The 13,233-nt window shown below is 34.6% G+C and overlaps 1 protein-coding gene across 3 annotated transcripts in view; it reads right to left on the bottom strand.

Moving 5' to 3' along the window:
- PPP2R2D (protein phosphatase 2 regulatory subunit Bdelta) overlaps positions 1 to 13,233 on the bottom strand; it is a 38,317-nt gene that overhangs the window by 10,991 nt on the left and 14,093 nt on the right. For all 3 annotated transcript variants that reach the window (XM_034436488.3, XM_034436490.3, XM_034436487.3), the window contains 5 exons: positions 7,865 to 7,962; positions 6,961 to 7,126; positions 4,228 to 4,340; positions 2,210 to 2,387; positions 252 to 416 (listed from right to left, as the gene is read on the bottom strand). In XM_034436488.3, the coding sequence (XP_034292379.1) occupies positions 252 to 416; positions 2,210 to 2,387; positions 4,228 to 4,340; positions 6,961 to 7,126; positions 7,865 to 7,962 (720 nt within the window). The remainder of the gene's footprint in view (positions 1 to 251; positions 417 to 2,209; positions 2,388 to 4,227; positions 4,341 to 6,960; positions 7,127 to 7,864; positions 7,963 to 13,233) is intronic.

Genomic DNA, 13,233 nt, shown 5'->3' with positions numbered 1-13,233 from the left:
TCGCCACGTCACATTACCGTCATGTTACATTTTGCAATGTTTTTCCCATTTGCTGACCTGGGGTGGGCGTGGCCTGCGTGTGATGCATCCGGCCTGTGGGCCGCCAGTTTGATACCCCTGAGCTAAAATAATAGGTTTTCTATTCTTTAAAATTCTTTCACCATAGGAATGATATTGAAAAGTTCTTTACTGTCAATTATATAGTACTTATTCACAGTTCCGAATATGTTTTATAAAGCCTAACTACTTACATTTTGAATGCCTATCACAAAGGGCTGAAGAACGCATATCACAGAGCCGAATAGTTCCTTTGCTACTGCTGTAGACAAACACATTACAATGATGAGGATGAAACTCTGCTGCAGTTATCACTTCTGTTAATTCCTCCATATTAGCAGGCTTTATGTCTACAATATCTGAAAGTTGCTTGTAAAGGTTAATATTGATTTGGTTATCCCAAAAATCCAACTTTACACAGGAGAAACATTATGAAATCTTTAAATAAAATTCTGTTGCAACATTCAGAACCTTTATCTGTGGCATTTAATGTAGTTTCTAAAACAGTCACTTAAATTTCATAACAGCTTTATGAACATGTTTACTATTTATTGACATAATTTTAACTGTTTAGCATTTCAGATATGTAGGATTCAAGGACATGGTAACAAAACTAAGCTGTTCTGTAATTTCACTTTCACTGTACAATTACGTTAAATAAAGTTAATATTTTATATTAAGCTTGTAATTTATGAACAAGCCAACAGGCACTTTATGTTCAAGGGGTCAGAAGAATTCATACTATCTTTGAGTGTAGTCAAGCCATTGAATTTTCAGTAACACATTTAAAGAGTCATGATTATGTGTTGTCCAGTCAGTGTTGACTCCATTAGCAATCACAAAGGAAGGTTAATTTCACATTGATGTGTCTCTAAACTGGTCCTTCAGGTCTTCCAGTTTTTCACTTGTTGCTACTGTAGCCAAGTCCATCCATCTTTCTGTTGCCATCCTCTTTTTTTTCCTTCCAACATTAGAATCTTCTCAGAAAGCTAGGTCTTTGCATAATATGGTCAAATGATGATTCAATTCTGGTCATGTGTGTCACGCTCAAGTGAGAACTCTAGATTTATTAGTTTGAGGATCCATTTGTTTTCTTGGCTCTCTGTGGTATCCAAACGAGTCTTCTCCAAAACCAAATATCATAACTGTCAATAACCTTTGTCTTCAAAATCTAACTTTAGTTTCCATAGTGTCAGAGGACAACCTGCACAATTCTGATCTTTGTAAGTATAAAACATCACATCATTTGAATAACTTTTCCAAGGCCTTCATGAGTGCTCTACCAAGTTCTAGTCAGTGGCCCAAACCTTCACTTTTTCTTTTCAAAGGATCCTAAAAGGCAGAAGATTTTTAACATTTTGATATCTTCATTGTCAACTCTAAGGTTGGTTTTTGTACCCACTATCAAGTTTGGTCTTTAATTTTAGTCCCATCTTTTTCATTATTTTCCTGGACATTTATTACTAGAACTTGTAGATCCTTTGCATTTTTGACTATCAGAGTAGGATATAAGCACAATGCAGGCTACTAATGTTTCTTCCTCCATTTTAAAACCCCCTTGTTCTTTTAATCTTTTAATTCAATTTTCTTTAATGGATAGTCAGCCTATAGGCTGAAAAGATAAGGGGAAAGTATACAGCCTTGTTTCACTCCTTTGCCAAACCTCAAGCTGTTTCAACATGCTCTGTTCATAGTTTTTTTATGAGGACAAGATCTCCCAAGATTTCCATTCTTCTAAGCACATCCCACAGCTTGACATGAGTGACACAACTGAAGGCTTTCTGTAATCAATGAGGCAGATACTGACTTCTCATTGGTATTCTTTGGCTTTCTCTGTGATCCACTGTGCACCAGCTGTAAAGAAAAGCAATATACCCAGTGAAGTCAATAATAATTGTCACTTTTCTTGGCAGGATCATGAAAAATGTATGCCACTGCCTTTTAGGATGTACTTTGATTTTCTGCTCTAGTCTACAGATCCCGATTCTTTGGTCGTCTAACTTAATTTAAATACTAAGCAGTTTTGCTTAGATTCTGTGACCAGACAAGATCAGTCAGGTGCTGCCACCTGCTGAGACTTAATCAAGTATTAAACAGTAACTATTTCACTCTATTATATTTATACATTTTTTTCCTTACGTAAAAAGGATACTAAAACTTCTATCTGTGATTTCTAAATGCCACAGGTTGATTCTTAGGTCATCTGCAGAAAGGTATGTTTCATGATCACTATTTACTGAAATAGAGTTTATGTGATATGTGTGTGCATTTGCAAATATCCTTCGTGGACTTGCTTCTACCATGAGATCCATGGGTTTCAATATTGGCACCTAAAAATTGAGAAAGAGATATTAATTTGAAACTTCAAATTAGTTTGATAGCATTTAAAGCTAAATGCTTTTCAAAAACCATTTAAAAAGTTTTAATTACAAGGTGGCTTGCTCAAACTGTACAATCTATGTCCCCATGGAAATATATTCAATGGAATTACTTCCAGGGAAGTGAGTATACAATTTTAACCTGGGTTATGATTACAAAGGTGATACTGCCACAAACTACTGTTGCCTCATTCATATTATAATTATTATTATTTTTTGCAAATACTGGTTACCTAGTATAACACTGAGTTCTAGTAGCAAATTCTATCATTCCATAGAAGTTTCAGAATAAAATACCTCGTAATCACATCTTATTAATATTAGTAACAAGAAGTGTCTGAAGTATCAACAGCATTTAGAAAAAAGCAAGCATGCTAACACTCTCTGTTAAAAAAGTGTATCCATTTGTTTCTAAAAATTATAAAGATAACACTGTGTATAATTACATTAATATACTTTGTAAAACTGCATCATCTGGGCTTTTCACATGCTCAACGTCTAGCATCCAACTTGGTGTAATATTACAAGCATCATTATCTCAAAAACATTGCTGGATATAATAAATAGAAGACAATCCTGAATTTAAGATGATCTACCTCACTACCTCCTTGTTGCAAATTGAAGAAGAAACGTGTCTTTTCCTTCCTTCCTTTACCTCCGGAGTGTTAAACTCGCAGCCCGCGGGCAGAATGTGTCACGTGATGGCCACGCCCACCCAATTTAGCAAAGGGGGGGAAGTCACAATACGTCATGTGACAATATGACACCGTGACCTTGACACCCCTGCTTTACCTTGTCAGGGAATCCAAGATATTCCTATCACTTTACAGGTAAATTATTGGGGTGGGGTGGGGTGGGGGTGGCAGAGTTGTCTTCTTTTCAGATAGAGACAATATAAGAATATTGCCTATTGAGGAGAGAAAATATATCCTGCCAATGAAAGGCGCCTAGAATTGCTTTAAAGGGGAGATGGGCTTCATAAAATGTTAAGGGAGGGAGGAACTATCTTGCATAAAGTACAGAGATAGCTTACTTCTTTATGATTGAAGAATTAGCTAACACAGTAAAAATCTTCCAAAATAATTACATTAACTGACATACATTACTTAAACTAAAATGAAACCTAACTTTCATATAGCATTAAAATGTTCTGCATCAAGCAACTGATATTATTCAACATAGAAGATCAGTTATTTCAATTATTATTTTTTTAGTCTTTTTATGCAGCAGAACAGTGAATTTCCGAAGTCCTACATTAAAGGAATATAGAAAAACAAAATCAGACCATCCAGATTAGGATTGTTTATACTAGGCAGTGGCAACCTGTTAGTGATCAAAGGGCATATGTATAATACAGGTATTGGGGGAAAGATAAGGCAATAATGAGAACTAGGTTTTTTTCTTCTCCTAGATTGGGAGAGGGGATGGTGGAATTTTCTTTTTGAATTATTAAATCTAATTTAGGATTTATGCTTCCATTTGTTTTCCACCCAAGAGAACAGAACTGTTGCCAATTTCTACTTGTGGTTGGAAAGGGCCATATGATAGGATTTAAGGGCCAAATGTAGCTCAGAGAGCTTTTCTTACATTTATGTTTGTGGGTGTTGATTCTGTGACCCTTTACAATACATTTAAAAAAAAAAAAACTTTGGTAATTGAGGTGCTACCCAGGATAATAAATAAATAAAATATATTTTCGCATTCTAGCTCAGAAATGAATATTTTATGGCTTAAATGCAATGTAATAGGTTCAGACATTATTCAGATTTTATTACTAATGTTAAAGAAATACCCGTAGCGCTGTGATTCTAAATGGATCCCGAAGTCGTCCATCTTCATCTTTCAAGTTATAACCTTCAGCTCTTTTATCCCTTTCACTGATTTTCCATAATTTAATAGTTTTATCTGAAAGGAGAAAGATTTCAAGCATTACATTACTAAAAATACCTGAACATATCACCTATTATTCACCTCTTCTTACAAATAACACAGTATTTTGCAATCTGGAGCAAGTGTCTCTTGCCTCTTTCCCAAATTTAGGGGTGAGATGTTTCCTTTTCTGCAGGACTGCCACATATACTTTGCACTCTTTGAGAACTTGGTGGGTTGGGCAGGGCTTTCTATTGCAAACTTGACAGAATGTTTGGATTCCAGTCCAACATTTATTTTAGATTTTATAAAAATAGAGGACATTGAAGCTTTGCTTATAATCAGTGCATAACTGTATTTCAACAGTGATTAACCATACATTTGCAATGTTTATAGCTATGCAAATTATTTATTTGATAAGTGAAATCTGTAACTCTGCTTTTGTCCAGGATTGTAGCATACAATATTGGCTAAATGAAATAACTAAATGGTTTAGTTTGATAAATTAGGGAGGAATTAGCAACATGCATACAATTTCAAATGCAGCAGAGGACAGACAATTCCTGGAAAACAGGGCTATCAATAGGCACTAATCTCTGCACAAGCAATGTAACTTAAAGGACAGCTGCCAAAGAACAACAAAGGAAAAGGGCTTCAGGTAATCCTTGACTTTTGACCATTTGCTGGCCTGTGATGTATTATTTCATTCAATTGAAGGTTATAGACAAGAGAGTTTTATGCAGACATGAATGGTATATACGATTTTCAATTTTTTGACTCCATTTTGTGGCTAAAGAGGACAAGAAGGAGGAATGCCTCTAGCAGAGTAAAAGGAACAATGTGCAGTTAAACCATACAGGTCAGTGCTAGGGTAACTGAGCAAGTGACAGTGTAACTGTTAGTTAGAAGCTTTAAGCAAAGCCAGGTGGGCGCCTGGCCACACTATGAATGGAAATTAAATTGATGAACTGGCAACCACAAACACCAGAAAGAGGTCAGGGGTTCCAAAGTAAGTTGTAGGTGATATGCAGCTAGAATATCCATCATCTCCATCTCAGTACCATGCCAACTAAATGTTAAAAATTCTGCTATAGTATAAGATGAAGAATTTTGATGCAGCAGAGAAGCACAAAACAGCAGTAGCTGTGAACATGAAATGGAATGATCCTTCAAAAGAGGATTGGAACCCAGAAGCATCAGAAAAGCCAGAGGAGCATTAGAGCCAGTTACAAGTGGAGTACATGACATACCCACCTCATACTGGGCTGCTCCAGTAACAGCAGTATGAGAAGCAATATCAGCATCAGTCAAAGGTGTTTACATGGGGTGAACAGAGGAGGCAAATCATAGTCAAGGGACTGAGTGACCCAACCACACCAACTCTCTGTTTAAATCCCCCGACCATAGATAAGGCCGCAGGTGGCACAAACTGAACACTCTCTAGCACCATACAACATTAGGGAACCAGAGGTGAGGCCATGGTAACCCATGTCTTCACAAAGACTTTTTCTTTGCACCTAAAAGTTATGGGTGGAGGGGTATTAGATTACAAAAAACATGAATAAGAAAGGTTTGGTTAAACTCATTCTTTCTCCTGCAGTACTCAAATGACGTTCAAAATATAGCAGCTACAAAGAATTCTTTGATTTGTGTTACTTGTAGGAGTATGTATTCCATTAATGCTGTGGTACTTTGTTTAAGGGCAGAAGCTTTTTAAAGATACGCTTGTAAACATGGGGTATATGTTTCTAGATTTCCTTAATGATTTTATACAACATGATTTTTTTTCTGTGAAACATATTAATGGGTTTCCTTCTTAGATGTGGATTTGTGAATAAAGGGAACTTAAAGAGAAATTTTATTACAGGGTATATACTTTGTCATTAATTTCTTTTCTGTAAAATAGACATTTTATTGTGCTTTTCTACTAGCAAATATCTGATTTGAAATTTCAAATTTAGATATTCACTTCTGCTTTTGTTGAGGGGGTGCTATTTTTTTTTAAAAAAATTTGATTTATATGCCGCTCTTCTCCGGAGACTCAGGGTGGCTTACAATGCGTTAAGCCTTCATACTTTTGTATATTTATACAAAGTCAGTTTATTGCCCCCATAAACTCGGTCTTCATATTTGGTATGGAAATGAAATTGTTACAAGGGACAATGGGCTTCTGAGAAAAAGAATAAAATAGATTAGCTTGAAATAAATTTTGTAGTTGCTTTCTTTCAAATTCCATGACTTGGGAAGTGCACAAAACCAAAACATATAGCAATCAGAATAATTTAAGCACATGTGGAAATTTGACTGGGAACAAGATACTTCATGAACCATTAAGGAAAAAAATAAAAGCCTACAATCAAGAACAGCCCACAAGGAATATGGTTATATTTTCAATATAATATTATTCTGAATGTTTAAGGACGGTAGGAAAATCTAGAATTCAAACTGATAAGTCCATCAAACATTAACCCGACATTCTATTTAGGCTTACAGTCATTTATCGAGAAACATGCTCTATTGAATGCTTATGAGCAGATACAAATACATGTTAATTACAATTACATTAGAAATTCAAAAATGAGGAAGTACTAATATGGAAGTTATCACATGCAATTAAAGTATGTGCAACACTATTATGTAAATAAAATATATTTACCATTTGTAGATAATAAGAAGTGAGCAGCATTCTGTTGTGGTAACCACCTAATTTTATTAATTTTTTCCTCAATTTCTAGACTTTTCAAGTAGTCAAACTCAGGTTCATGACTCTGAAAGGTACTGTAAACATTATATTCTCCCCTTGAATGAGGACGGCTTTTATTCTGCAAGGAAACAAATGTGTGAACAGAAAACAAATAGTATACATTCTAATAAATTAAACGTTATAATGAATCAGATGGAGCAAAACCTCTAATTCTTAATTTCAATATTATAAACAGATAAATTGGGGATGGGGAACTGAAAACTTTTCTAGTTATCACTGAACTACAATATTACCACAGTCTGTAGTAATTGCAAATACTGTCAAAACAATATTTCAGCAACATCTAGATGACCACATATTTTTTTAATCCTGTAATAAAGATGTATCTTGAATTTTATTGCACATCTCTGGCTCTAGTGAGATGCAAAGGAAAGTTTTCTTGTATGACACAGAGGCAAAGGCAAATGTACGCATAGTAAATCTATGACATTATAGAAGATCCTTGTGCATGCTTCTTCTTTATAACATTTCTTGCAACATATGACATTATAGGAAGTCTATATGCATGCTTGTTCTTTAATATATTTTAATTACTCTATTATTCTCAGTCTTCTATTTGCAAATAAACACAAATTCTATGTATGTAATACCTGTTTAAAAATAACAATCTGAAAAATAATTATGTATAAAAGATGTTCATAGGAAAAAATGTTACTGGTTTGCCTAGTTCATTAATTTAAATTTTAAATAAAAATACCTTTAAAATTCTTAGATATGTGTCAGCATAAACAATGACATTTGATTATGTTACAACATTACATTATAAAACAGTTTGAAACACCACTTTTTCACTCACCTCTGGTTCCCTTTGAAATATAACCACTCTGCCACCTTTGTCTCCTGTTGCCAGAAGATCTCCAGAGTAATTAAATTCAACCGTTGAGATAATGTCAGCTGTAAAAATAAAGTATAGATCATTTTATAATTTATAATCTAGGACAAATTAATATATTATAACCATTCTACATTATTATGAAAGAAAATCAATGATTTTCTTAACTTTTTTCAAACTCTGATCTTTTTATTACCAGACCCTTGTCATGGACAGAGTTCTTGGTGGCTCTGGAGTTTCTATGGTTCTCTACATTCATCTTTAGTCACCCCCAATTGGGGTTAAATATCTTTTGTCAATGAATTTTACTGCTGTAGCCTAATAGCTTGCTATGTAGTTTTTGACAGTGAGGGATGCAATATCCAGTTTGGTTGCCATGTGTATCGACTTTCAGATGCTCTGTTAAGATGGACAACTTTTAATAACCACAACCAAACAGATCACACAGATCCAACAAAACCACTTTCAGTTTGTGGTTTTCAGAAAGTAGTTCCAACAAAATCTCTTTCTTCATTTTTAGTTGCCCTGAAAAATATGGAGTCACCTGAATGAATTATACAGGCCGTGCCAGAACTAACGCAAAGCTCTTTAAGTGGAGAATGACAGAGATCCCGCAATGTGACACTGGTGCTCCAAAACAAACCATAACAGATATAGTTCAAGAATGTCTCCTCAGGAAATGTCAAGGCACCTGGGATAATCTAATTGCAGCCACACCAGAACCAGTTAGATGGTTAATACAATACAATACAATTCTTTATTGGCCAAGTGTGATTGGACACACAAGGAATTTGTCTTTGGTGCATATACTCTCAGTGTACATAAAAAGAAAAGATACATTCATTAAGAATCATAAGGTGCAACACTTAATGATAGTCATAGGGTACAAATAAGCAATCAAATCATACTAGGGAATAACTTAACTTCCTTAGATATCAAATTATAACATTCATCCCATTGCAATTCTGTGGCCCCTTATTATGGTGATTTTATTATGGTTTTATCTTAATTTAACATTTTATCTCCTAGATTGTATTGTTCACATACCTTTATATATTTATATAATTTGTATACCAGTTATTGCATGACTTCTGCAGATGCCATACACTAAATGAATAAATAAATAAATCTCTCCATTGGATCATTGCAGTGATTCTACATGGGACTGCCTTGAACACCAGCTATAGCTGGTCCAGAATACCGCAATGCAGGTAGTTATAGTACTTTTTGCTATGCTCACATACTACTACTCAACATGCTGTATTGGCTAGCATAGTGGATTTGATTTAAATTAAGTTGATTTAAATGATTAAAATTACTAATAAAAAGGCTTGATTTAAATCAACTCGATTTAAATAATAATCTTTAAAGAGCAACTGTCATCTCTGTCGTGCAGCAGCTCCTCCTCTGACCTGCTGTTGACTGACAGTCCCAATATTGCAGAATATACAGCCTCATGCTACATAACTAAGCTCTATTTCATGCTGAATAAACTAAATTATTAATGTATCTTAAATAGAAAACTATCTTTAGATTTTTACTCCAAAAGTATTTTATTAAAATAAATTTGATAAAAATAAAAAAAATCTGATTTAAATTAAAAAAAATCTGATTTAAATAAAAAAAATCGGATTTTTAATTTCTTTAAAAAAAATAACCATCAATGTTTATCCATCCTGTTTCTGGGTATAAATCGAGATGCTATTTATCATTTTAAAGCCCTACTTGAGGGACCACCTTCTTTTCAGGTTATCTGGTTCTCTCACATGCTCTGACAGGAAAGGTGTTCTCTGGGTTCCTTCACTCAAACAATGCCATCTTTGGATGCATGTGGCCTGCCTCCTACATAGTGGAACCTATCTTATGGAACAATCTTTGTTTCAATGTATGATTGGTCCCAATTCTGCCAGCTATTAGAAAGGATGTAAGGATCAGAGCTAAAGAAAATTCTTGGATGAGATCCAAAATGTCTTCAAAGAAAAACAAGAACTTCCAGTTGCCTCTTGAACAAGCACCTTTGGGACAACCATGACCTGGATGACTGAGAATCTCCATAGACACTGTGAGGATCTGGCTTTTTCCCTGAAAAATATTGGAAATGTGTTGTTGTATGTCGTGGCCTTACTGAATGATGGTTGCATTTCTGTCTGGATTCCTATTTTATTCCTATTTGTCTATTTATAAATTGTAGTTTGCATTCTTTTTGTTAGGTTTTGTTGACCTTTCTGTAAGTTGCCTAGAATCACCTTGAGTTGATCACTTATTCAGGTCTTATTCTTATTTGAGAGTAATAGCATATAATAAAGTACTTTTTCATTAAAAATTTTTTAAGTATTCAAGAACTTTTAACCTGAAAAGGTATTCACTTGTAGATTTTGTAAAGTTGAAATGTTAACTATATTTTCCGTATGTGCTTTCTATTTTGCAAAATCTATGTCATGAGGGGGTTAAAATAAATCTACTTAATGCTATAGAAGAATGGATTTAAGGATTAACAGTTTCACTAGAATTGTAATGTTGTTACAACACTGAGTGCTTAGAAAAAAAAATTCTTTTAATGTTCATTGAGAAAGAATTGTAGCAGAAAATACCCTGATGAACTTAATGCTTTGAGTGTTATAGAGTGAACAAAATGAAAAGGGGGGGGGGGAGAACCCCACATAAATACACAGATGGCAGCATCATAAAGATGCTTAAATTATTTTTATAATTTAGGTAGAGAGCACATATAATCAGATTAAGGGAACTAAAAGAAATGATAATGTAACATTATTTTACCACTATAAGGGAAAAAAATTAAAATCACAAATTTCTTCCTTGTTTGACTGATCCTTTGTTTAAATTCTCTAAAATCTTCATGTACGAAAACTTTTAAGGAAAAAAAAACTATTCTCATTTTCTAATCATTCTGCTGCTGCCCTAGCATTTAAGGTTTGTTATTATTATTAACCCATTATTCTTGGATATTTTTAGCCAAAAGGCTAATAATATTAGAACTTTCAATATAATAGTGATTCTACTTATCTAACAGAATATAATAAAGAAATAGTGTGAGAGATAGAGGAAGGGATTATATACAGAGATTAGATAATGTTCAAGGATTTTATAGTTATGATTTTGCTTCCTGATTGGCCTTGAATTTTTTCCTTCTCCATAGTCAATTTCCGGCTCTAAACCTTAACATAGCAACTCCTTAATCTATGCTTTATTATCTCAGATAAAGTAAGGTCAAAACTAGAACAGTCAAAATGCAAAATCTTCTACTTCACAGAAAATGCTACGTTTATTATCACAAAGAAAAGCACAGCAACAAAAAGCATTTTCCAATGATAATTCAATCCAAGGAAGACTTAATATCAAAAATACTGAAATTCTACACAGACATCCTGGATTTGTGAAATAAATGCTTGATTGTTTCAGAAAGACAGCAATATTAACTGCAGATATAGTAATAGTTTGCCAAATCATCATGTTGTATCTATAGCAAGGATCTAGACAGCTACTTCTTAGATACACTAGAAGTCTTATATTGAATATATAAAGATAACGGATTGCAAAGAAAAAAGAAAACCTTCCCCTCCCCTCAGGGTTTCTATCTTTAGATATCTGGTTTTCTTTTAAATAGCAATCAATACAACCAATGCAATATCTGGGTAGCAAAACATGCGACCATGCATCATCTGAATTTTGGCAACCCAGATAAAGTAGCCTTTTCATTAAGGGAAAAATGATGCCACTGAGGGGGTATCATTATTACAGAACTGTTACCCGAGTTCACCCAGCAAATGGTAAACATATGAAAAACATACTGTATCTCCACTGGTTCCGTGTTTCGCTTAACAGGCTCTCAGATTTGATTCAGATTATGCTATCATGTTTGAACAATCCCCATATTTCCTGCTTCACTAGTTTCAGTTCATGACTACCTCTTACCATTTGACAGCTTATTTAGACACTATTTCTCTTTTCTTACTCATCTTATCCAGATGTTTAGTTAACAGTATTTAAAAATTATCCAGACCATATGACTCTGGATAACAAACAAACAGCAAACCAAAATAGAATCAAGTATGTCCTATGCCTTAAAAAACCCAACCAAATTATGGAAAGAAATCAAGAGGCATATTTTTCTGGGGATGTTTAGACCAGTGTTTCCTAACCTTGTCAATTTAAGATCTGTGGACTTTTAACTCCTCCCAGAATTTCCCGGCCAAAATGAGAAATTCTGATTAAGGTTTGGATAGAGCAGAAACACTAACCACAATACATCAGAAACAAAAAACCCACTTCCTATTTGCTAAGTCATACTTTCAATCAGTAATTTAACAAACAATCATGTTTTTATATTGTGGCTTATGACTTTAACAGAAACCAAAGTTTATTCAATGACTTTATTCATATAATATGTAAACAAGCCAACCAAATTATAATTTATTTGTTTAGAAAGAGGGTGAGGGAGAGAGACAGCTCTCCTTTAGTTTTAATTTCTGCGGACATATTTCTGTAAGTATCCAACCTAATCAGTAAATATGTTGATATATCAAAATTACCTCCATTTTCTTCTAACCTTTTTTTTTTTAACATTAAAGGTGTATGACAGGGGTGTTAAACTCAAGGCCTGCGGGCCATATCTGGCCCACGGGGTGCTTAGATCTGGTCTGCGGGCCTCCCCTGGAAACAGCAAAGGTCCTGCCCACGGTGCCTCTGCCAGTGAAAACAAGAGCTCGGGAGGGCGGCTCGCAGCCACCACCACCCTGGCTTAGTTTTTGCTGGCAGAGGGCTATCTAAACAAACTAAAAACAACAGGAGAAATGTTTCCCCTTTTGCATTTGAGCATGCAAAAGGGATAGGAAAGGAGAAATGGAAAGAGAAAAGAAAGAAAAAGATGGGAAGATAGCAAGGAAGAAAAAATAAGGAGAGAGAAGGAAGAAGAAGAAAAGGAAGGAAAGAAGATTATAATAAGAGGGAGGGAAGTCCTGCCTTAGCACTTGGGTCACCACAGGTGCCACCGACATGAGTGATGTCGAGCTGGCCATGCCCCCCTGGCCACGCCCCCACAGGTCAAACACAACCTGATGTGGCCCTCAATGAAATCAAGTGACATCCCTGGTGCATGGGTTTTTTTGTGGTGAATCATCTAAATATCTGCAACTATCTCTATAATGTTTTTCTTTATTATACTTTATTTTCTTTTTTGCATCCTCATAGGATAAAGACAGGTTAAGATTTCTGCCTCCTTGCTTCATATTTGTGGTCTGCATGTTACAAAGACTTCGGGAAGTGAAAGTATGTGTCCTAGGTAAAAAAGTATTGATAGATCATTTCCCCAAAAG

This window comes from Pantherophis guttatus, chromosome 6 (genome assembly GCF_059756535.1).
Source record: "Pantherophis guttatus breed Tessera chromosome 6, ASM5975653v1, whole genome shotgun sequence".
In the NCBI taxonomy this organism is placed as follows: domain Eukaryota; kingdom Metazoa; phylum Chordata; class Lepidosauria; order Squamata; family Colubridae; genus Pantherophis; species Pantherophis guttatus.
The sequence above is the reverse complement of the archived record's forward strand: the minus strand, read 5'-3'. Positions and strand labels throughout refer to the sequence as shown.